Source organism: Oncorhynchus nerka, linkage group LG27 (assembly GCF_034236695.1).
Source record: "Oncorhynchus nerka isolate Pitt River linkage group LG27, Oner_Uvic_2.0, whole genome shotgun sequence".
Taxonomy (NCBI): domain Eukaryota; kingdom Metazoa; phylum Chordata; class Actinopteri; order Salmoniformes; family Salmonidae; genus Oncorhynchus; species Oncorhynchus nerka.
In genome coordinates this window covers 82,148,148-82,169,884 of record NC_088422.1, presented here as the reverse complement: position 1 = coordinate 82,169,884, position 21,737 = coordinate 82,148,148, and the positions used below count along the sequence as shown (strand labels likewise).

At 42.3% G+C, this 21,737-nt stretch overlaps 1 protein-coding gene across 1 annotated transcript; it reads right to left on the bottom strand.

Moving 5' to 3' along the window:
• Positions 1-710: 710 nt before the first annotated feature.
• Positions 711-16,374, bottom strand: LOC115113792 (FERM domain-containing protein 5-like). Its single transcript, XM_065011172.1, has 9 exons — positions 16,371-16,374; positions 15,861-15,985; positions 14,999-15,087; positions 14,615-14,678; positions 13,841-13,932; positions 12,144-12,218; positions 11,968-12,036; positions 11,041-11,147; positions 711-5,751 (listed from the first exon to the last, which is right to left on the bottom strand). The coding sequence occupies exons 1-9, from the start codon at positions 16,372-16,374 to the stop codon at positions 5,159-5,161; spliced, it is 1,218 nt and encodes a 405-aa protein (XP_064867244.1). The 3' UTR covers positions 711-5,158.
• Between the last annotated feature and the right edge of the window lie 5,363 nt (positions 16,375-21,737).

Genomic DNA, 21,737 nt, shown 5'->3' with positions numbered 1-21,737 from the left:
TAGAACTCAAGGCACACTTAACCAGCATGGCTACCACAGCATTGTGCAGCGATACGCCATCCCATCTGGTTTGTGCTTAGTGGGACTATCATTTGTTTTTCAACAGGGCAATGACCCAAAACACACCTCCAGGCTGTGTGAGGGCTATTTTACCAATGAGAGTGATGGAGTGCTGCATCGGATGACCTGGCCCCCACAATCACCTGACCTCAACCCAATTGAGATGGTTTGGGATGAGTTGGACCGTAGAGTGAAGGAAAAGCAGCCAACAAGTTCTCAGTATATGTGGGAACTCCTTCAAGACTGTTGGAAAAACATCATGAAGCTGGTTGAGAGAATGCCAAGAGTGTGCAAAGATGTCACCAAGGCAAAGGGTGGCTACTTTGAAGAATCTAACATATATTTTTATTTTATTATTCCATATGTGCTATTTCATAGTTTTGATGTCGTCACTATTATTCTACAATGTAGAAAATAGTAAAAATAAAGAAAAACCCTTGAATGAGTAGGTGTGTCCAAACTTATGAATGGTACTGTATGTGCAAACTGTTTAGACTGGGAAGCATGTGGTAAGGTTTACAAGGAACCATCAGAAATAACAAATATTGTATAGTATTTTATACTGTATAGTATTTTATACTGAAAATAAGTGTTACAATGGTTGAGATGATATGAGTAAGACTCACGAGGTGAAGGATACGGCACACACATTTAAGAATAAATTATATTTATTGATAAATTAATCATTGAATACACCAGTCTTCATTCTGTGATAAAAAATATTCAGTCTTGATTGGGAGTAATAACAGAAATACAGAAGACATGCTTACAGAGACCGATCCATATGCATGACCATGAGACAGGAAGGGAGCTAACAGAAGGACATTGCAGAGGCTGTCTGGGTGTTCCTAACACTGGAGTCATTGGGGACGTTCCAGGTCGTCTTCATTGCAGTCACATGCTCAGATTGTCAGATCTTACCACCTGGGTCGCTAGTATTCATTAGTGCACACACCATAGGAAAATGTCTTGCAAAGAAAAAATAAAGTTAAGGTAGTCCCTCCCTGTTTGTTTCTTCAGTTTGGTTTGTAGTGAATACGACCCCTGGAGACATGTTTGCACCTCTCCGGAACCACACTGATATGATATTGCTATTGATTTATAGCGATCTTTTGAGACGTGCAGCATGACTGCAACAACCTGGAACGCACCCATTGCAATCAACACTGAGCTGCATGTTACTGCTACACCGTCTTCTCATCATCAACTCATCCCATGCATTAAGAAGCTAGGTTCACCAGTATAACGGTAGGTAGGCTAATCATGAAAAACATGTGACTTGAATATCCAGTGATCCTATATGGAAAGAAACCGAAAAACATCACTTACTTTTTCTGTCTGTAGCTGCCCACATTGATTTCAACATTTAATTATTTTCAAATGTTTTCATTATTGCTCAAATAAGGTTGTATTGTTTGTCATACACATTGAACTGAAATTCAAAGTTGCGATCTGAGGTATAAAAATCTAAATCTTCTGCCTTGACTGGCCTTCCACAACTTCAAACAAAATCAATCACTTTAATCTAATACACCAATCAGGGACCAACCACTTGTCGTTATCTTAATATTGCTGCATAGCAGACCACATGAATTCATAAATCTATATTATTTATTAAACCCACCATACACTAGTCTACTGAGGGATTATAACATTAAAACAATATTATGTCTGATAGGATTGTACTGATGCAAAACCAAATGATGATGTAGAAATATATTTTTTATCTTGAGTCTACATAGGATTGCAAAATTTCAGATCACTTTACCAGAATTCCAGAATTCTTGGTACGAGGATTCCAGATTTTCTGCTTATTCCCTCCCGCTTCCAGTAATATTCCAACTGGGATTCCTGGAAAACATGGTAATTTGGGGACATTTTCCAGAATTTTTCAACCCTAAAACGATGCAATTCCCTCTCTCAACTTGTTTATTCTAAACCAACAGATAGAGTGCCGGCTAAGGACAATACAATAGAAGCTTGCAGTGATTATCATTGTCCTGTTCTGCAGCTCTTCACTAGTCAACCCTCTCCCAAACCCTCCTCAGGAACTCTAGATCTCATGTGAAGTACCACTGAGGCTGCAGAGAGGTATCTTTGGTAGACATGTAAAGACAGTGTGAAAATGAGAGGGTATAATGCTCCCTTAGGTGGATTTGGAGGTAAACCTGACAAAAACGTTCCCTGGCCCAGATTAAACCAATTCCTAGACTACAAAGCACTTTGAATGGAGATGCACCATTAAGGATGCCATAGCTCAGGTGTAGTAGGCTTAATATGGGTCCGGGAAACTGTCCCTGAATCTCTACCTACTTTTCTTTGAATTCTAGTCCTCATCTGAATCACTGCGCTAAAAAAGTATCATTTTCAATGACAAAAAAATAACATTAGTTCAGTTAAAATAGGTTATACAAGGAAAACTCTAAATATAAGGAGACTCTACTTTGTACAAAATAATTCAGCAGGACTTCAATATATTCAACATTTTAAAATAACCCAATGCATTAGCACAACTACAAGTTGAAATGTATTTTTCACCTAGGCATGTTCACAGCAGGCATTTTCATTTTCTTATACCTTTGGAAAATAACCAGAATTATTCATTTCAAAGTGCACATTTAATAAACTAAAATGTACCATATCCAACCGTAAAATACTCCTAGTTTTTATCGTTATAGTATTGCACATCTAATCAGTGTTTTCAAGAGGTTGACCACTGTGTTCTACCCCCTACTGTACTTTCCAGGTCACATGATAATAACAAAGAACACCATTGCATCTAGTCAGTGTTTTCAAGAGGTTGACCACTGTGTTCTACCCCCTACTGTACTTTCCAGGTCACATGATAATAACAAAGAACACCATTGCATCTAGTTTGATTGAAAGTTTTTTTTTTAACTCATGATTGCTAGTTTTTATACATTGATTAAAATAATTGGTAACAGTATTCTATCTGATGCCATTTGAAATCAGAAAACACAACAATTCCATTCATTTGGTTTATAGTTTTGATGTACTGTATGACTGTCTCTTGATTGTTCCATGCCAATTTGTAATGATGTTTAACTAACAAACAAACTATAAACCAAGTTTAGGACACCCACAGTCATTACACAGATATTTTTCAACATTCTTACAAGACAGTATAGTACACTGAGTGTACAAAACATTAAGAACACCTACTCTTTCCATGACATAGACTCACCAGGTGAAAGCCTCCCTTATTGATGTCACTAGTTAAATCTACTTCAATCAGTGTAGATGAAGGGGAGGAGACAGGTTATAGAATGATTTTTAAGCTTCGAGACAATCGAGACATGGATTGTGTATGTGTGCCATTCAGAGGGTGAATGGGCAAGACAAAAGATTTAAGTGACTTTGAATGGGGTATGGTAGTAGGTGCCAGGCACACCAGTTTGTGCCATGAACGGCAACGCTGCTGGGTTTTTCATGCTCAACAGTTCCCGTGTGTATCAAGAAGGGTCCACCACCCAAAGGACATCCAGCTAACTTGACTGTGGGAAACATTGGAGTCAACATGGGCCAGCATCCTTGTGGAACGCTTTCAACACCTTGTTGAGTTCATGTCCCGGTGAATTGAGACTGTTCCTAATGTTTGGTATACTCAGTGTATATGTACAGTACCAGTCAGAAATTTGGGCATACGTACTCATTCAAGGGTTTTTCTTTATTTTTACTATCGTCTACATTGTAGAATAATAGTGAAGACATCAAAACTATGAAGTAACACATGTAGTAACCAAAAAAGTGTTTTACAAATAAAAATATATTTTAGATTAGATTCTTCAAAGTAGCCACCCTTTGCATTGATGACAGCTTTGCACACTCTTGGCATTCTCTCAAAAAGCTTCACCTGGAATTTTGTTATTTTTTTATTTGACCTTTATTTAACTAGGCAAGTCAGTTAAAAACAAATTCTTATTTTCAATGACGGCCTAGGAACAGTGGGTTAACTGCCTGTTCAGGGGCAGAACGACAGATTTGTACCTTGGCCTAGTAACCGGAACGCTCTAACCACTAGGCTACCCTGCCGCCCCAATGTTATTCCAACAGGAGTTCCCGCATATGCTGAGCACTTGTTGTCTGCTTTTTATACATTCTGCAAAGGGTGGCTACTTTGAAGAATGTAAAATATATTTTTATTTGTTTAACACTGTTTTGGTTACTACATGATTCCATATGTGTTATTTCATAGTTGTAATGTCTTCACTATTATTCTACAATGTAGAAAATAGTCAAAAATAAAGAAAAACACTGGAATGACTAGGTGTGTCCAAACTTTTGAATGGTACTGTACATTCAAAAACGTACCTTTTTACATCTTCTATTGAATATCATGTCTTTGTTTCTTTGTCAGACTCCAGAATTCAGTACTCCTGACAGTAGAAATGTTTCTCCTCCAATAGCAGCCCAAATGAAAGTTTCAGCAGCATTAGAATGATTATCATGGATGTTTTAGATGTTGACCCCAAATGAGTAAAAGGCATGGTTTTTCATCTTTCTCTCTCATCCTTTCTCAGCTCAAACAGTACACAACTCAACACTTCACACCTCTGTTTTTATATGTCCATCTAATATATTTGTATCCATCTTATTATTATACAGTTTTTTTCTCTCTTACAATTGATGTTCATATGAAGTAATAGAAAATAAAGGCAACTGTTGTTGTTCTGTTGGTTGAATAATATGTGTTTCCTCCCAGGCCTATAACAGACCTCAGATGTCTCATTTTATGTCATTTTATAACTCTGTTGCCTTGTCTCTTGATAAAAAATAAAGTACCTTGAAATGACCTGAATTTCCAAAGTAAAACATGAGCTCAGAAAATGTCCCCCGTTCAGTCTTATGGTTAGAAAAGGGAAGAGGGTCAGCGAAGGGGGCGGTCCTTGGCTTGTAACAGGAAGTGACTTGTGGGAGAAGCTTGAAGGTTAATTCCCGTTCAGATGGAGCAGCCCTCCATTCCTGTCTACAGCCTTCCTTGACTTCCTCCTATCCTCCCTCCATCCTTCGCGTACGTCCTCTCAGAGGCCTCTTTTTCATTCACTCCTCTTTCTCTCCCTCCATCGCTCAGTCTTTCTCACTTGTCTATAAGGAAGCCTCCCATCCAGCGGAACTTGCAGGCAACCCACCGTCTGAGAGGGCAGAAATACTCAAAGTGGAACTGCTGGAACTCAGGCGTCTTGCGTATGTCCCGGAGGAAGGCGATGTCCAGGTCAGACTCAGTCAGCATGATGAGGAGGGAGAGCAGGGCAAACAGCAGTCCCATGGTCACCAGGAACATACGCAACACACTCAGGATGAACTTATGTAGCTCCTGCACCTCCTTGTTAGGGAGAGACTTCCTGGTCCGACCCAGCCGAAGCACTCTGCCGTCGGGGCCAAACTCAGCCACCTGTCCCTCAGGAGTCCCGGCCTCCGACTCCTCCTCTTCGATGCTGCAGGGGGCTCCATTAGGGTGGCGCGCCACGGCTAGCTCCAGGCTGTGTTCGGCCATGGGGGTGGGCAGCACACTGTCTGAGGGGCAGTAGGCCTCATCAGAGATGACCCGCTGGGATGACCCGCCCTCGCCGGCATCTGTTGTGTGGTGACGGTGTCGCGGCATGAAGGAGTCGCCATGGGAGACAGAACGCACGGGCGTGGAGTGGGCGGAGTCTCGTAGGGACTCCAGGCCTGAGAGAGATAGAGATAGTAGAAGAAACATCAAACTCAGAGCTGTGAAAATGTATCCCATCATAAAAACAATGAGCAACAACTCCTATTACACAAATAGTGAATCCACATAACACATATCAGTGTACCATGGAACAAAACTACACATTGGGGCAGAGAGATATTGTGTCTCTCAGTTCAGTGTTCAGATCTAGTTATTCATGTCAATCCCTGAGTCAGGAGACCTTTGGGATGAGAGGCAGGATCTCCTCTGTAACCCAGAGTGTTAATGTGAAAATAGAGAGCTCGGCCAGCCTTTAAAACGATCCAGGGGGAGAATCAGAGTCCTCATGGAGGATCATAGGTTTCACTCTCACACACATTCGCTGTAGGTTGTAGAGACTACCTTGTCCTGCTAAATAGAATATGTTCCATTGATCAAGTCAAACACAGAGGAACAAAGGTGTTCTAATCCAGTAGGCCCCTCTGACCTAGATATTCATAGGTTTCACCTCCATCACTTGGTCACGTCATGCCATTGTTATGAACGTTCTCAATTCGGCCTCTATCAGTAGCGCCACAGTGGTGCCCTAAAATCCTGTTATACCTAGTCATTCTGGACAGAGGCTAACGATTGTTTAGTCTAAATTACACTATACTGCCTAGAAATACGCAGATATTGCTAAAGTAGTCAAATGTTTAGTAGGAAACAACTTTTCCAGCATTATCATGTTGTCAAATTTACTTTAGACATGGCAATGTTGTCATTAGCTAGCTAAGTTCATCAAACATAGCTAGTAATGCTAACGGTAGCTAGCTAAAATCCGGTGTCCACGCAATCTTAGCTAGCTAGCTAAAGCTATACTATAGTCATGGCCAAAAGTTTTGAGAATGACACAAATATCAATTTTCACAAAGTCTGCTGCCTCAGGTTGTATGATGGCAATTTGCATATACTCCAGAATGTTATGAAGTGTGATCAGATGAATTGCAATGAATTGCAAAGTCCCTCTTTGCCATTCAAATGAACTGAATCCCCCAAAAAACATTTCCACTGCATTTCAGCCCAGCCACAAAAGGACCAGCTGACATCATGTCAGTGATTGTCTCGTTAACACAGGTGTGAGTGTTGACGAGGACAAGCATGGAGATCATTGTGTCATGCTGATTGAGTTTGAATAACAGACTGGAAGCTTCAAAAGGAGGGTGGTGCTTGGAATCATTGTTCTTCCTCTGTCAACTATGGTTACCTGCAAGGAAACACGTGCCGTCATCATTGCTTTACTTTGCATCTAAATCAACCATTTATCGGATCATCAAGAACTTCAAGGAGAGCGGTTCAACATTTGTGAAGAAGGCTTCAGGGCACCCAAGAAAGTCCAGCAAGCACCAGGACCGTCTCCTAAAGTTGATTCAGCTGCGGGATCGGGGCACCACCAGTACAGAGCTTGCTCAGGAATGGCAGCAGGCAGGTGTGAGTGCATCTGCACGCACAGTGAGGCGAATACTTTTGGAGGATGGCCTGGTGTCAAGAAGGACATCAAAGAAGCCACTTCTCTCCAGGAAAAACATCAGGGACAGACTGATATTCTGCAAAAGGTACAGGGATTGGACTGGGGTAAAGTCATTTTCTCTGATGAATCCCCTTTCCGATTGTTTGGGGCATCCGGAAAAAAACTTGTCTGGAGAAGACAAGGTGAGCGCTACCATCAGTCCTGTGTCATGCCAACAGTAAAGCATCCTGAGACCATTCATGTGTGGGGTTGCTTCTCAGCCAAGGGAGTGGGCTCACTCACAATTCTGCCTAGAACACAGCCATGAATAAAGAATGGTACCAACACATCCTTAGAGAGCAACTTCTCCCAACCATCCAGGAACAGTTTGGTGACGAACAATGCATTTTCCAACATGATGGAGCACCTTGCCATAAGGCAGAAGTGATAACTAAGTGGCTCGGGGAACAAAACATTGATATTTTGTGTCCATGGCCAGGAAACTCCCCAGACCTTAATCCCATTGAGAACTTGTGGTCAATCCTCAAGAGGCGGACAAACAAAAACCCACAAATTCTGACAAACTCCAAGCATTGATTATGCAAGAATGGGCTGCCATCAGTCAGGATGTGGCCCAGAAGTTAATTGACAGCATGCCAGGGCGGATCGCAGAGGTCTTGAATAAGAAGGGTCAACACTGCAAATATTGACTCCTTGCATCAACTTCATGTAATTGTGTCACGAATCCCGTTTCCTGAGTCTGTTTTTTGCCTGTGTTCTGTCCTGGAGTGTTTTTTCCGGCGTCCTGAAACGCACCCTGTCTGGTTGCCGGGCAATGTAGCCAGTTGGGAGTTCTGATTACCCGCACCTGTATCCCATCAGCTATCTGCACACCTGGTCCTGATCATCATCTCTCCTCTTCATAAGCCCGGACCTGACATCCATTCCCTGCCGGATCGTTAGCCATGAACAGTATGTTGTGCCATAGTATCATCCTCAAGTTGGATAGAATTTGTTTTGTTGTTTTTTACGTATTGCTTGCCTTAAACTTACCGCCGTTTGTTCTGTCTTCAGTTACTCACCCGGATCATTTACCCCATTCCCGCCTGGTCGTCGGAGGATTCCGCTACCCCATTGGATCCACCTATTTACTCCCATCAACTCACCACCGCTGCCCGCTACGCCACCTGGATATATCTACCCATTCACTTGTAAATAAATACTCACCTTCTTCCTACTCTCCTTGTCCTGGTCTGCTTCTGGGTTCGATTTTGAAAAGACGTGACAAATTGTCAGTAAAAGCCTTTGACACTTATGGAATGCTTGTAATTATTCTTCAGTATCCCATAGTAATATCTGACAAAAATATCTAAAGACACTGAGGCAGCAGACTTTGTGAAAATTAATATTTGTGTCATTCTCAAAACCTTTGGCCACGACTGTACATCTAAAGTCCATCTGGCAACATCAAAATGATCAAATGTTTTCCTACTAATGATTTGCCTAATTTTGAATGGCATTGTACTTCCAAGCCACTTTTGATGAAATCTTCATCACTCATTGACAATGCATTGAGTAAATTGCTTAGTTAGGCATTAGTCCAAAAAAAAACATTCAAAAAAATATTGTGATGAAACATGCAACCCATGAATACCTGGAATACCCCAACCAATCCTCTCCAAATGCTCCACTACACTGCTACAAAACAGACATGAAATGCAGCCACTGATGTCACTCTACAACACTAACATGACCTTAAACCAAATCAACATTTACTCGAGACAACATTTCGCACAACACCAGACCCAAACCAAATACTTCCGTCTAGCCGCATGCCATCGTTCCATCTCTAATGAAAACAGGGAATCTGAGAAGGAAGAGGTTCCTCGAAGGCTTCTTGTGTTACTCCAGGGTCATGGCTTCCAAAGCTGTTTCAAAGCAATGTTACTAAGATCTGTAACACTAGATGGAGGAATCTGTGCCATGATGATGTACTTGCTCTTTAAGATGTGTAAGTGTAACCCTGGATGGTTTAGTAAGGGATTCTGGATCCTGTGCCATGATGATGAGGTCCTTTACCTTCGGAGGAGCTACCTGGCCTGTTGGAGCCATAACCAGGAGGTGTTACGCTCAGCCTGAACGAAGCCCTGGAGGCCTCTGCGGACCCAAACCCGGAGGCTGAGGGTGCCCTAGGGAGGGCAGGGAAGATGGGTATGGCCCCCAGAACCTTGCCCATGAGTCTGGGCCCCAGCTGGAGGACGCGGACCTTCATATCACGGTAGCAGTGGTTGATCATGCACAGATGCACATTCACCTTGGTCTCGATCCTGATCAGACATTTCACCATGGTGGCTGTTGAAGGAGTGAATAAGCGCACTGTACCGTCGTCCAAGTTACCACTGTCCTACAACTGCCCTACTAACATCCTACCACTGTCCTACAACTGCCCTACCACCGTCCTACAACTGCCCTACCACCGTCCTACCACTGTCCTACAACTGCCCTACTAACGTCCTACCACTGTCCTACAACTGCCCTACTAACGTCCTACCACTGTCCTACAACTGCCCTACCACCGTCCTACCACTGTCCTACAACTGCCCTACCACTGTCCTACAACTGCCCTACTAACGTCCTACCACTGTCCTACAACTGCCCTACCACCGTCCTACCACTGTCCTACAACTGCCCTACCACCGTCCTACCACCCTACTCTTCCCCTGTGTCTGTCCGCTCTACTTTTGTCCCTTGTCCCCTGTCTGCTGCTGTCCCCTTTCCCTTTGTCCTTGTGACTGGCGATTGCTGGCTACACTACACAACTCTGTCTCTATGACAGCCAGGCAGGCTGGGAGAGTGACTGGCAGCATCCTGAGATCAGGAATGTGGCCCAATTGCAGTGTGGTTATCCTACCCACCCTACCCCCTAAAACTGCTATCCTTCTAACCATATGCTCCATATTGACATACATGGAGAGGCCCTGACAGGAGGGCTATTTTTAGGCTGGGTATTATTACCACTGTAGATTCCAATGAAGAACAGGAAAGGTTTGGACAGGGTTGGAGGGGTTCAATATTAGTACCTGTCATTGTACAATACAATGCAACCGAAATCATGTAGGTAAGTTGCTACTTCACGTTCCTGTTTATACTGTAAAAGGGACTGTGAATGTTCTTTACAAACCAGGAAGGTGACTTTCTCCTGCCACAATAATACCTTACAGTCACAGCAACTCTTGAGAGAATTGCAAGAATGACAAAGGAGAATAGATAATTGGTGCAGCCTTTGGTGTGTGTGTGTGTGTGTGTGTGTGTGTGTGTGTGTGGATTATGGATAAGCCTGAATGACACACACAACTGTTGCTCCGCTCTCATAGCAAAGGTACTACTCAGGTTACTGCTCAAGCTTTGTGCGTCAGTGTGTGTGTGTGTGTGTGTGTGTAAGGCTATAATATAATCCATTCAGACACTAAAGCAGTGAAGTACCATAGCAGCATAGACCTCAGACACGTTTAAATCGTATGGCAGCTGCTTTGTAAGGCACATCTAAAGTAAATGTAGGGTTTAAAGTAGCTTGGCTAGCGGTGCAGATGCAATCAGGGACCAGTTTACTAATGGACTAAAATGTACTTTCAATGGAGATTATTCATTGAGCATACTTTTCAGTCCAGGAGTAGGCTTTATCTGGGTCTGGCAAACCAGCCATCTGTGTGCTATAACGTTTTGTTACACACATGAGTAGACTTAATCCAGCCCTATCTATGTCTACTGTAATTTATTGTAACTGATGTGTGTGGAGCGGGGCCAGTGTGTGTTTTACCCTCCATGATGGAGATGTGTACAGCTCTCCGTCTTTGTCGGGGGACACTGGTCAGCCTTGGGCCGTGGGTGATGGAAGGACAGCTCCTACTGGGTACCAGACCAGCCCTGTGGAAACGTGTTACATGTTGGGGTTACAGGCATACGCTCTTAGAAAAAAGGGTTACAAAAGGGTTCTTCTGCTGTCCCCATAGGAGAACCCTTATTGATTCCAGGTAGAACCATGTTTGGTTAAAGGTAGAACCCTCTGTGGAAAGGGTTCTACATGAAACCGAAAAGGGTTCTATCTGGAAACAAATAGTTAATCAAAGAGTTCTCCTATGGGGACAGCTGAAGAACCCTTTTAGGTTCTAGATAGGATGATATATAGTGGAGGTAATTCAGCTGACAGTTTTATCCAAAGGGACTCACAGTCCAGTAACATATAGTGTATTTTCAGTATGTGGGCCATGTGGGAATTACACCATCTAGAGTTGTAAGCACCATGCTCAAACTAAGTGCCATGGGTATCCCAATTCTGATATTGTTTTCAATAATTGGTCTTTACCATTCAGATCAGATCTGAAAAAGATCTGATGTAATTGGTCAAAAGGCCAATGAGTCGAAAAAAGATCAGAATTGGGCTACCTGTCTAAACACAGCCATGGTGTAACTCAGACATCAAACTAACTGCCATGGTGTTACTCAGACATCAAACTAACTGCCATGGTGTAACTCAGACATCAAACTAACTGCCATGGTGTAACTCAGACATCAAACTAACTGCCATGGTGTAACTCAGACATCAAACTAACTGCCATGGTGTAACTCAGACATCAAACTAACTGCCATGGTGTAACTCAGACATCAAACTAACTGCCATGGTGTAACTCAGACATCAAACTAACTGCCATTGTGTAACTCAGACATCAAAAGCACCAAGGCTCACCTGTGAATCTCTGGAGGTTCCCGTTTTATTTTGGCACTTTGCTCCATCACTTCCTTAGCAACCCTGCCACTGAGAGCCAACACAGAGGCAAAACATAACACTCAAACGTGCATTATCACCAAAAACTGAACTGAAGGATCCTCAAAACGTTACTTATAGCCAGTACATGTATTTACCTGTATCTGAATCTACTTCCTTTGAAGAACAGATTACTGCTGGACACCGTTCTGACCTGGCTGGACTTGTCCAACCTGTGAGTGAACAGAGACAAAGAGATTTAGCAGTGTAATAACATTGTAATAATAGCACATACATTACAGGTCAAAAGTTTTAGAACACCTACTCATTCAAGGGGTTGCTTAATTTTTTACTATTTTCTACATTATAGTGATGACATCAAAACTGTAGTAACCAAAAAAGTATTTAAAAAATCTCAATATATTTTATATTTGAGATTCTTCAAAGTAGCCACCCTTTGCCTTGATGGCAGCTTTGCACACTCTTGGCATTCTCTGAACCAGCTTCACCTGGAATGCTTTTCCAACAGTCTTGAAGGAGTTCCCACATATGCTGAGCACTCGTTGGCTGCTTTTCCTTCACTCTGCGGTCTGACTCATCCCAAACTATCTCAATTTGTTTGAGGTCGGGGGATTGTGAAGGCCAGGTCATCTGTTGCAGCACTTCCTCATTCTCCTTGGTAAAATAGCCCTTAAAGAGCCTGGAGGTGTGTTGGGTCATTGTCCTGTTGAAAAACAAATGATAGTCCCACTAAGCACAAACCAGATGGGATGGCGTATCACTGCACAATGCTGTGGTAGCCATGCTGGTTAAGTGTGCCTTGAATTCTAAATAAATCACAGACAGTGTCACCAGCAAAGCCCCCCCACATCACACCTCCTCCATGCTTTACGGTGGGAACCACACATGCAGAGATCATCCATTCACCCACATCACGTTTCACAAAGACACGGCGGTTGGAACCAAAAATATCCATTTGGACTCCAAAGGACACATTTCCACCGGTCTAATGTCCATTGTTCCTGTTTCTTGGCCCAAGCAGGTCTCTTCTTCTTATTGGTTTCTTTGCAGCAATTTGAAAATGAAGGCCTGATTCACACAGTCTCCTCTGAACAGTTGATGTTGAGATGTGTCTGTTACTTGAACTCTGTGAAGCATTTATTTGGGCTGCAATTTCTGAGGCTGGTAACTCTAATGAACTTATCCTCTGCAGCAGAGGTAACTCTGTGTCTTCCATTCCTGTGTCGGTCCTCATGAGAGCCAGTTTCATCATAACGCTTGATGGTTTTTGCAACTCCACTTGAAGAGACTTTCAAAGTTCTTGAAATGTTCCGTATTGACTGACATTCATGTCTTAAAGTAATGATGGGATGTTGTTTCTCTTTGCTTATTTGAGCTATTCTTGCCAGAATATGGATTTAGTCTTTTACCAAATAGGGCTATCTTCTGTACACCCCCCCTACCTTGTCACAACACAACTGATCGGCACAAACACATTACGAAGGAAAGATATTCTACAAATGAACTTTTAAGAAGGCACACCTGTTAATTGAAATGCATTCCAGGTGACTATGAAGCTGAAGCTGCTTGAGAGAATGCCAAGAATGTGCAAAGCTGTCATTTTGAAGAATCTCAAATATAAAATATATTTTGATTTGTTGAAAACTTTTTTGGTTACTACATGATGTGTTATTTCATAGTTTTGGTGTCTTCACTATTATTTTACAATGTAGAAAATAGGAAAAATAAAGAAAAACCCTTGAATGAGTAGGTTTTCTAACACTTTTGACCGGTAGTGTACATTGCTTCATATATTGATTGATTGATTAAATTACTGATAGTCAGTGTAACTCACTTGTAGAAAGCCTGATTCTCAACTCCACACTTCCACAGGTGTTTACAGGCCTCAGGTGTAGGTGCAAAATATGTCAAGATGATCTTCTTATCCTGCAGTGAGTATACACATGTAGGTATGCGTAAGCACATCTGAGTATGACAGAGTTTGCACATCTTGTATTTCACATCTTCTGACTTGGCTACCAAAACCATAGAAATAGAATGAAAAGAATGGGTTTGGAAGCTCTACCCTGGCATTTGACTGGTAAACTCATGGGTACACTTGCAATGGCTGCCTGGTATTGTGATGCAATAATTTACATGGTATTTTGAAATGTTCTATAAACTGAGGCTGGATTGCCATGGTAATGCATTCAAATTATGCTAACTGATGTGGCCCTATGCGATGGAATACATTTTTTGTAATGCCAGTTGTGTTGACTCAAATCATAGCACAGATTGAAAGGTACACTTCCTGCTTTTACTTTCTGGCATGGGTACACACAAAATGGCTGCCAGTCCACCAATTAAGCTATCATTGACTTGAATGGAGACACCACTTCTATTCATTCTATTTCTATGAACGAGACCACAACAAGTACACATTTATCTATCAACAATGGACCCACATCTTATTTCCAGTTAAGTCATTAACTTCTCTATTACGGCTAAATTACACCTTCTCCCCAAAGGCCATTTCCAATGCATAAAACAGGTTTATCTACATGAATTTCACTGTGTAATTCCAGAGCAGAAAGGAAACCATTTTAATAATGCATGTCATGGAACCTACCTCTTTCTGATTTGCATATATATGGAATGTCTTTGCCTCAAACTTCAGCTTTGTCACCTCGTCCCTATCCACCAAGACAAGACAAGACCAGTCAAAACCGAACAGAACAGTGAGAAGCGTTGAAATATTCTTTGTGACCAACTGGCAGATTAGAACAGCTCTGTTTTCTCGTCAGGAGGAGGGACAAATAGGTTTAGGTCTGAGACTGTGGGATTCTGGACTCCCAGGTTAAATAGAACAATTGCTAACGACAGGCAAGCCAAATGTCGCACGTTTTATGCAACTACACACTTACATCTCTTACATTTTATGCAACTATTTCTGTCTGTAAAACAATGAAGGCTTGACAAAAGTTATGACTATGCTAACCATATTATTACTCACCAATTGAGGAAATGGACTCTCCTGTTCCCCTGCAGGACAGTGAAGCCAAACGGAGTGAAGGCCAGGAAGGCAGGGTTCCCTGACACATCCTGACACAGACACAACACAAGTATTGAATCCATGGTGTATGTTGTTGTACAGATGTCGGATCTTAACTTGATCACTCTTTTGTCGCAGAGAATTTTCCTGCTACATCAGGAAATTCAAATGAGCCTTGTGAGTCCCTGAAAAATAGCAGTTGAGTCAATGGGATCAGGACATGCTATCAAAATTATTTTCTCACTCGCTCAAACACTAGGTCTAGGTCCTATTACCGCAACATTCAAATGTACCTAAATGTATTTGAATTGCAACCATACACATCAACAACCACCATTTTATATAGCTTAACAACACAAGATAGATATTGGTCTCCACTAGGCTACGACATACAGTACAAGAGTCAACTATATCCTAAGCTTATGAATGAACTGTCAAAATTTAGTTCAATCGCAGGCTGCGTCCATTTATTATAATCCACACAAGACACGCTGTAGCCGGCACGTAGCCTACATAAGGTACCCTGTAGGTAAGGTACTGTGTTGTATACAAACACCGCTTCCAGCTGTCCCCTGGCGGAGATTTTAAATATTTATTCATTATTCAAATCCTCCTGCTGCAGGATTATTTTCCTCCTGCGACGAAAGGTGTCAAATTAAGATCCGACATCTGTATGTAATGTACAACTGGCCTCACAAACAGAATAGCAAAAAACCATATTGTATTAAACGAGGTTCAGGCTGTACTGGAATCAATAGAGTGCTAAAAGGACTCTGCCAGTGCAGAGCTATAATGGACCCTTCTCTTATCAAGGTGTTTGTACCTTGCAGGGGTGAGGGTCCACACCATACGTCTCCAGCTCCTGGGCCTTCTGCAGGAAGTTCAGCTCGGACTCTTCTGGAGTCTGTCCTCTGGGAGATGAGGACACAACAGACAGATTACTGTGGGCTGTGTGGTGATGGATGCAAAAGGTTCCAGCAGTGAGCTAATGATTTGTAAAGTGAATTTCCTTTCATTCATTTCAGTGAGTGAAAGATGAGAGAGACCAACACTAGAGGGCAGCAGAGGTAAGATCCCATAGGTGGTCTACAGTAGTAGAGTCTGTATATATGGATACTGCATATACTGTGAAGGGGGAGGGGAGAGAGAGAGAGAGAGAGCCTCTTGAGGGTGATGTGATGTTCAGCTGACTGGCAGTGTTGTCCCAGGTTGCCACAAACTAATGACACAGCAGTACAGTACTGAGAAAAACACACACCCACACACACACCCGTACACACGCACGCACGCACACACACACTCTGAAGGTCACTGCGGTCCTTTCACCCACTACCCATAAGCAGGAAGAGTTGGACAAATAGCAGCTAGGAAAATATTGTATATTCAGCAAATGATGTGGATATGAAATTGCATATCTACGGCTAAGCTAGGGTCATGCATAATGTATCTCATCAACATATCTATTTTCATCATGGCTGTAACATTCTATCTAGGAGAGATAGGATGATCTTGTATCAAGTTAGGTCCACAATCATCATGCTGATGATGGCACTATATTCAATTACAAGCGCTATGTCAAATATCATAATCACCTGGTAGAGAGAGAGAGAGAGAGACATTTCCTCAATGAAAACAATGTACTGAGAAAATGTCAAATTGGCTTTTTACCAAATTACCGTACAACAGACCATGTATTCACCCTGCACACCCTAATTGACAACCAAACAAACCAAAACAAAGGCTAAGTCTTCTCATGCTTTGTTGATTTCAAAAAAGCCTTCGACTCAATTTGGCATGAGGGTCTGCTATACAAACTGATGGAAAGTGGTGTTGGGGGTAAAACATACGACATTATAAAATCCATGTACACAAACAACAAGTGTGCGGTTAAAATTGGCAAAAAACACACACATTTCTTCACACAGGGTCGTGGGGTTAGACAGGGATGCAGCTTAAGCCCCACCCTCTTCAACATATATATCAACGAATTGGCGCGGGCACTAGAAAAGTCTTCAGCACCCGGCCTCCCCCTGCTAGAATCCGAAGTCAAATGTCTGCTGTTTGCTGATGATCTGGTGCTTCTGTCACCAACCAAAGAGGGTCTACAGCAGCACCTCGATCTTATGCACAGATTCTGTCAGACCTGGGCCCTGACAGTAAATCTCAGTAAGACCAAAATAATGGTGTTCCAAAAAAGGTCCAGTCACCAGGACCACAAATACAAATTCCATCTAGACACTGTTGCCCTAGAGCACACAAAAAACTATACATACCTTGGCCTAAACATCAGCGCCACAGGTAACTTCCACAAAGCTGTGAACGATCTGAGAGACAAGGCAAGAAGGGCATTCTATGCCATCAAAAGGAACATAAATTTCAACATACCAATTAGGATTTGGCTAAAAATACTTGAATCAGTCATAGAGCCCATTGCCCTTTATGGTTGTGAGGTCTGGGGTCCGCTCACCAACCAAGACTTCACAAAATGGGACAAACACCAAATTGAGATTCTGCACGCAGAATTCTGCAAAAATATCCTCCGTGTACAACGTAGAACACCAAATAATGTATGCAGAGCAGAATTAGGCCGATACCCACTAATTATCAAAATCCAGAAAAGAGACGTTAAATTCTACAACCACCTAAAAGGAAGCGATTCACAAACCTTCCATAACAAAGCCATCACCTACAGAGAGATGAACCTGGAGAAGAGTCCCCTGAGCAAGCTGGTCCTGGGGCTCTGTTCACAAACACAAACACACCCTACAGAGCCCCAGGACAACAGCACAATTAGACCCAACCAAATCATGAGAAAACAAAAAGATAATTACTTGACACATTGGAAAGAATTAACAAAAAAACAGAGCAAACTAGAATGCTATTTGGCCCTACACAGAGAGTACACAGCGGCAGAATACCTGACCACTGTGACTGACCCAAAATTAAGGAAAGCTTTGACTATGTACAGACTCAGTGAGCATAGCCTTGCTATTGAGAAAGGCCGCCGTAGGCAGACATGGCTCTCAAGAGAAGACAGGCTATGTGCTCACTGCCCACAAAATGAGGTGGAAACTGAGCTGCACTTCCTAACCTCCTGCCCAATGTATGACCATATTAGAGACATATTTCCCTCAGATTACACAGATCCACAAAGAATTCGAAAACAAATCCAATTTTGAAAAACTCCCATATCTACTGGGTGAAATTCCACAGTGTGCCATCACAGCAGCAAGATTTGTGACCTGTTGCCACGAGAAAAGGGCAACCAGTGAAGAACAAACACCATTGTAAATACAACCCATATTTATGCTTATTTATTTTATCTTGTGTCCTTTACCATTTGTACATTGTTACAACACTGTATATATATAATATGACATTTGTAATGTCTATATTGTTTTGAAACCTCTGTATGTGTAATGTTTACTGTTAATTTTTGTTGTTTTTCACTTTATATATTCACTTTGTATGTTGTCTACCCCACTTGCTTTGGCAATGTTAACACATGTTTCCCATGCCAATAAAGCCCTTGAATTGAATTGAATTGAGAGAGAGAGAGAGAGAGAGAGAGAGAGAGGGGGGAAGAGAGAGGGAGAGAGGAGGCTAGTGGGATGGATGATGTCTATGTTCAGAATCAGGTGTACATGGAGACTACAGACAGAGACTGAGTGAACTATGTGTCAAATAAAATCACAATGAGGTGTTTGACAGGTGTCACCTTACATTAGTTCTGTCTTGTGGATGTCAGAGATGCGTCTCTCCAGCTTCTCTGAGTGTTTAGGGAAGAACTGGAACTTAGAGCTGTAGCCCTCAGGATGCTTTCCAGGATCATAGTCACCAACCTCAGCTGGGGGAGGATGGACAACACAGGAGACAACAGAAACAACTTCACCTGTGATGTCTGCAACACACACAAATACATTACTGGGAAGACCTATGTAACCCATATGACATAAAGCATAGTGACCTGGCTGTTATAAACCACATCTATTGTAGTCATGGTACATGCCGTCAGAGCTTCTCTTCTATATCTCTGCTATAAGTTAACCTGGCTGTTATAAACCACATCTATTGTAGTCATGGTACATGCCGTCAGAGCTTCTCTTCTATATCTCTGCTATAGGTTAACCTGGCTGTTATAAACCACATCTATTGTAGTCATGGTACATGCCGTCAGAGCTTCTCTTCTATTTCTCTGCTATAGGTTAACCTGGCTGTTATAAACCACATCTATTGTAGTCATGGTACATGCCGTCAGAGCTTCTCTTCTATATCTCTGCTATAGGTTAACCTGGCTGTTATAAACCACATCTATTGTAGTCATGGTACATGCCGTCAGAGCTTCTCTTCTATATCTCTGCTATGGGTTAACCTGGCTGTTATAAACCACATCTATTGTAGTCATGGTACATGCCGTCAGAGCTTCTCTTCTATATCTCTGCTATAGGTTATCCTGGCTGTTATAAACCACATCTATTGTAGTCATGGTACATGCCGTCAGAGCTTCTCTTCTATATCTCTGCTATGGGTTAACCTGGCTGTTATAAACCACATCTATTGTAGTCATGTTACATGCAGTCAGAGCTTCTCTTCTATATCTCTGCTATAGGTTAACCTGTCTGTTATAAACCACATCTATTGTAGTCATGGTACATGCCGTCAGAGCTTCTCTTCTATATCTCTGCTATAGGTTAACCTGGCTGTTATAAACCACATCTATTGTAGTCATGGTACATGCCGTCAGAGCTTCTCTTCTATATCTCTGCTATAGGTTAACCTGGCTGTTATAAACCACATCTATTGTAGTCATGGTACATGCCGTCAGAGCTTCTCTTCTATATCTCTGCTATGGGTTAACCTGGCTGTTATAAACCACATCTATTGTAGTCATGTTACATGCCGTCAGAGCTTCTCTTCTATATCTCTGCTATAGGTTAACCTGGCTGTTATAAACCACATGTATTGTAGTCATGGTACATGCCGTCAGAGCTTCTCTTCTATATCTCTGCTATAGGTTAACCAGGCTGTTCTACTGCTGTTCTTTCATGCAGCCCTGAGATTCTGTAAGAGCCAGGCCCAGACAATCAGACAATGGCGGCCTTGTCTCTGTGTGGCAGGGGAGCGGGAGAGCTAAGCCTTAAATCAGCTGTCTGAATGCCAATGAGGATGCTGCCACAGTGCTGCAGGCTACAGTCTGAGCTTTAGACCTATACCTCCACCACACTACCTCAACTCACACACTCACATCACAATGAAAACAGTAGGTGACAGTGGTATTTCTCCATTAAGTCTTATAACAAACACCTTTATAAAACCCTCTTAGGCCTCACTCCCCCCTATCTGAGATATCTACTGCAGCCCTCATCCTCCACATACAACACCCGTTCTGCCAGTCACATTCTGTTAAAGGTCCCCAAAGCACACACATCCTTGTGTCGCTCTTCTTTTCAGTTCGCAATTTCTTCATTCAAAGCCTCAATCATGGACACTCTTACTGACAGTTGTGGCTGCTTTGTGTGATGTATTGTTGTCTCTACCTTCTTGACCTTGACCTTTGTTTTGTTGACCGTGCCCAATAATGTTTGTACCGTGTTTTGTGCTGCTACCATGTTGTGTTGCTACCATGTTGTTGATATGTCGTGTTGCTACCATGCTGTGTTTTCATATGAGTTGCTGCCTTGCTATGTTGTTGTCTTACGTTTCTCTTTATGTAGTGTTGTGATGTGTGTTTTGTCCTATATTTATATTGTATTTAAACATTTAAAAAATATCCCAGACCCCCGTCCCCGCAAGAGGCCTTTTGCCTTTTGGTAGGCCGTCAATGTAAATAAGAATTTGTTCTTAACTGACTTGCATAGTTAAATAAAGGTTAAATAAAAAATAGGCAAGAAATACATGGGTTTGCTGTGGTCCATTTACCTTGTAGTATGTAGGCAGCCAACATGGCAGCATCTGACGTCTTACACAGGAGACGACCATGGTACAGATCTCTCTTGATCTGTAGGAAGACTAGATATCTGCAAAGGAACAGCACAAACAGTGTGTTGTTTGGTCCACTCCAAACAAGCAAAGAGATGTACTGAACCTAAATGATTTGTTTCTCATTTCTTTCATTCCATTTGTAGCTCCATTTAAAGGGATGAGTGGGTCATACAGACGGCCCAAGAGAGCCCTGATCTTCAATTCCCAGACCATGTTCTTCACTTAACTCTTTGTTTGTTTGTTGGTTGTTTGGAAAGGGTTTGTAGAGGAGAGTGTTTGAGATAGACAGTGTTTGGTAAAGGAAGGCCTGAGGCGAGTAATGGCGTGTCTCTCTGAGTCCGTCTCTGCTCCTTCCTGCCTCTAGCCTACAGGGCCCAGGAGACCATTCCATACCCAGCTAAAGCACAGCCACTTCCACCGCCCAACACAGAGGGGACTTCACCTTATCTGGCCCTTCTGTTAATTGGAACCTTTTATCTCTCAGGTTGAGGAGATAGTGAAGAATTCTCTCACTTTCACTGCTTCTAGAAAGCAGGATGATGAAATAACTTTTCCACTTCTACTAGTTTGAGTCAAACAAACAGTCCCCTGGTTGCTACTGGGTCGTTCTACACAGGATGACAAAACAGCTTCACACGGAGAAGGCTTCCTCTCCAATTCAATGTCAAATAGGTTAGAATCCTGCTGGAAAGTAAACGGCACAATAGATAAAACTGTC

Coding starts and splice junctions, on each gene's coding strand:
- LOC115113792 (XM_065011172.1), bottom strand. Junction 15,088..15,860: donor TGGACCCTCACCCCTGCAAG/GTACAAACACCT, acceptor TGTCTGTGTCAG/GATGTGTCAGGGAACCCTGC. Junction 14,679..14,998: donor AGAGTCCATTTCCTCAATTG/GTGAGTAATAAT, acceptor CTTGGTGGATAG/GGACGAGGTGACAAAGCTGA.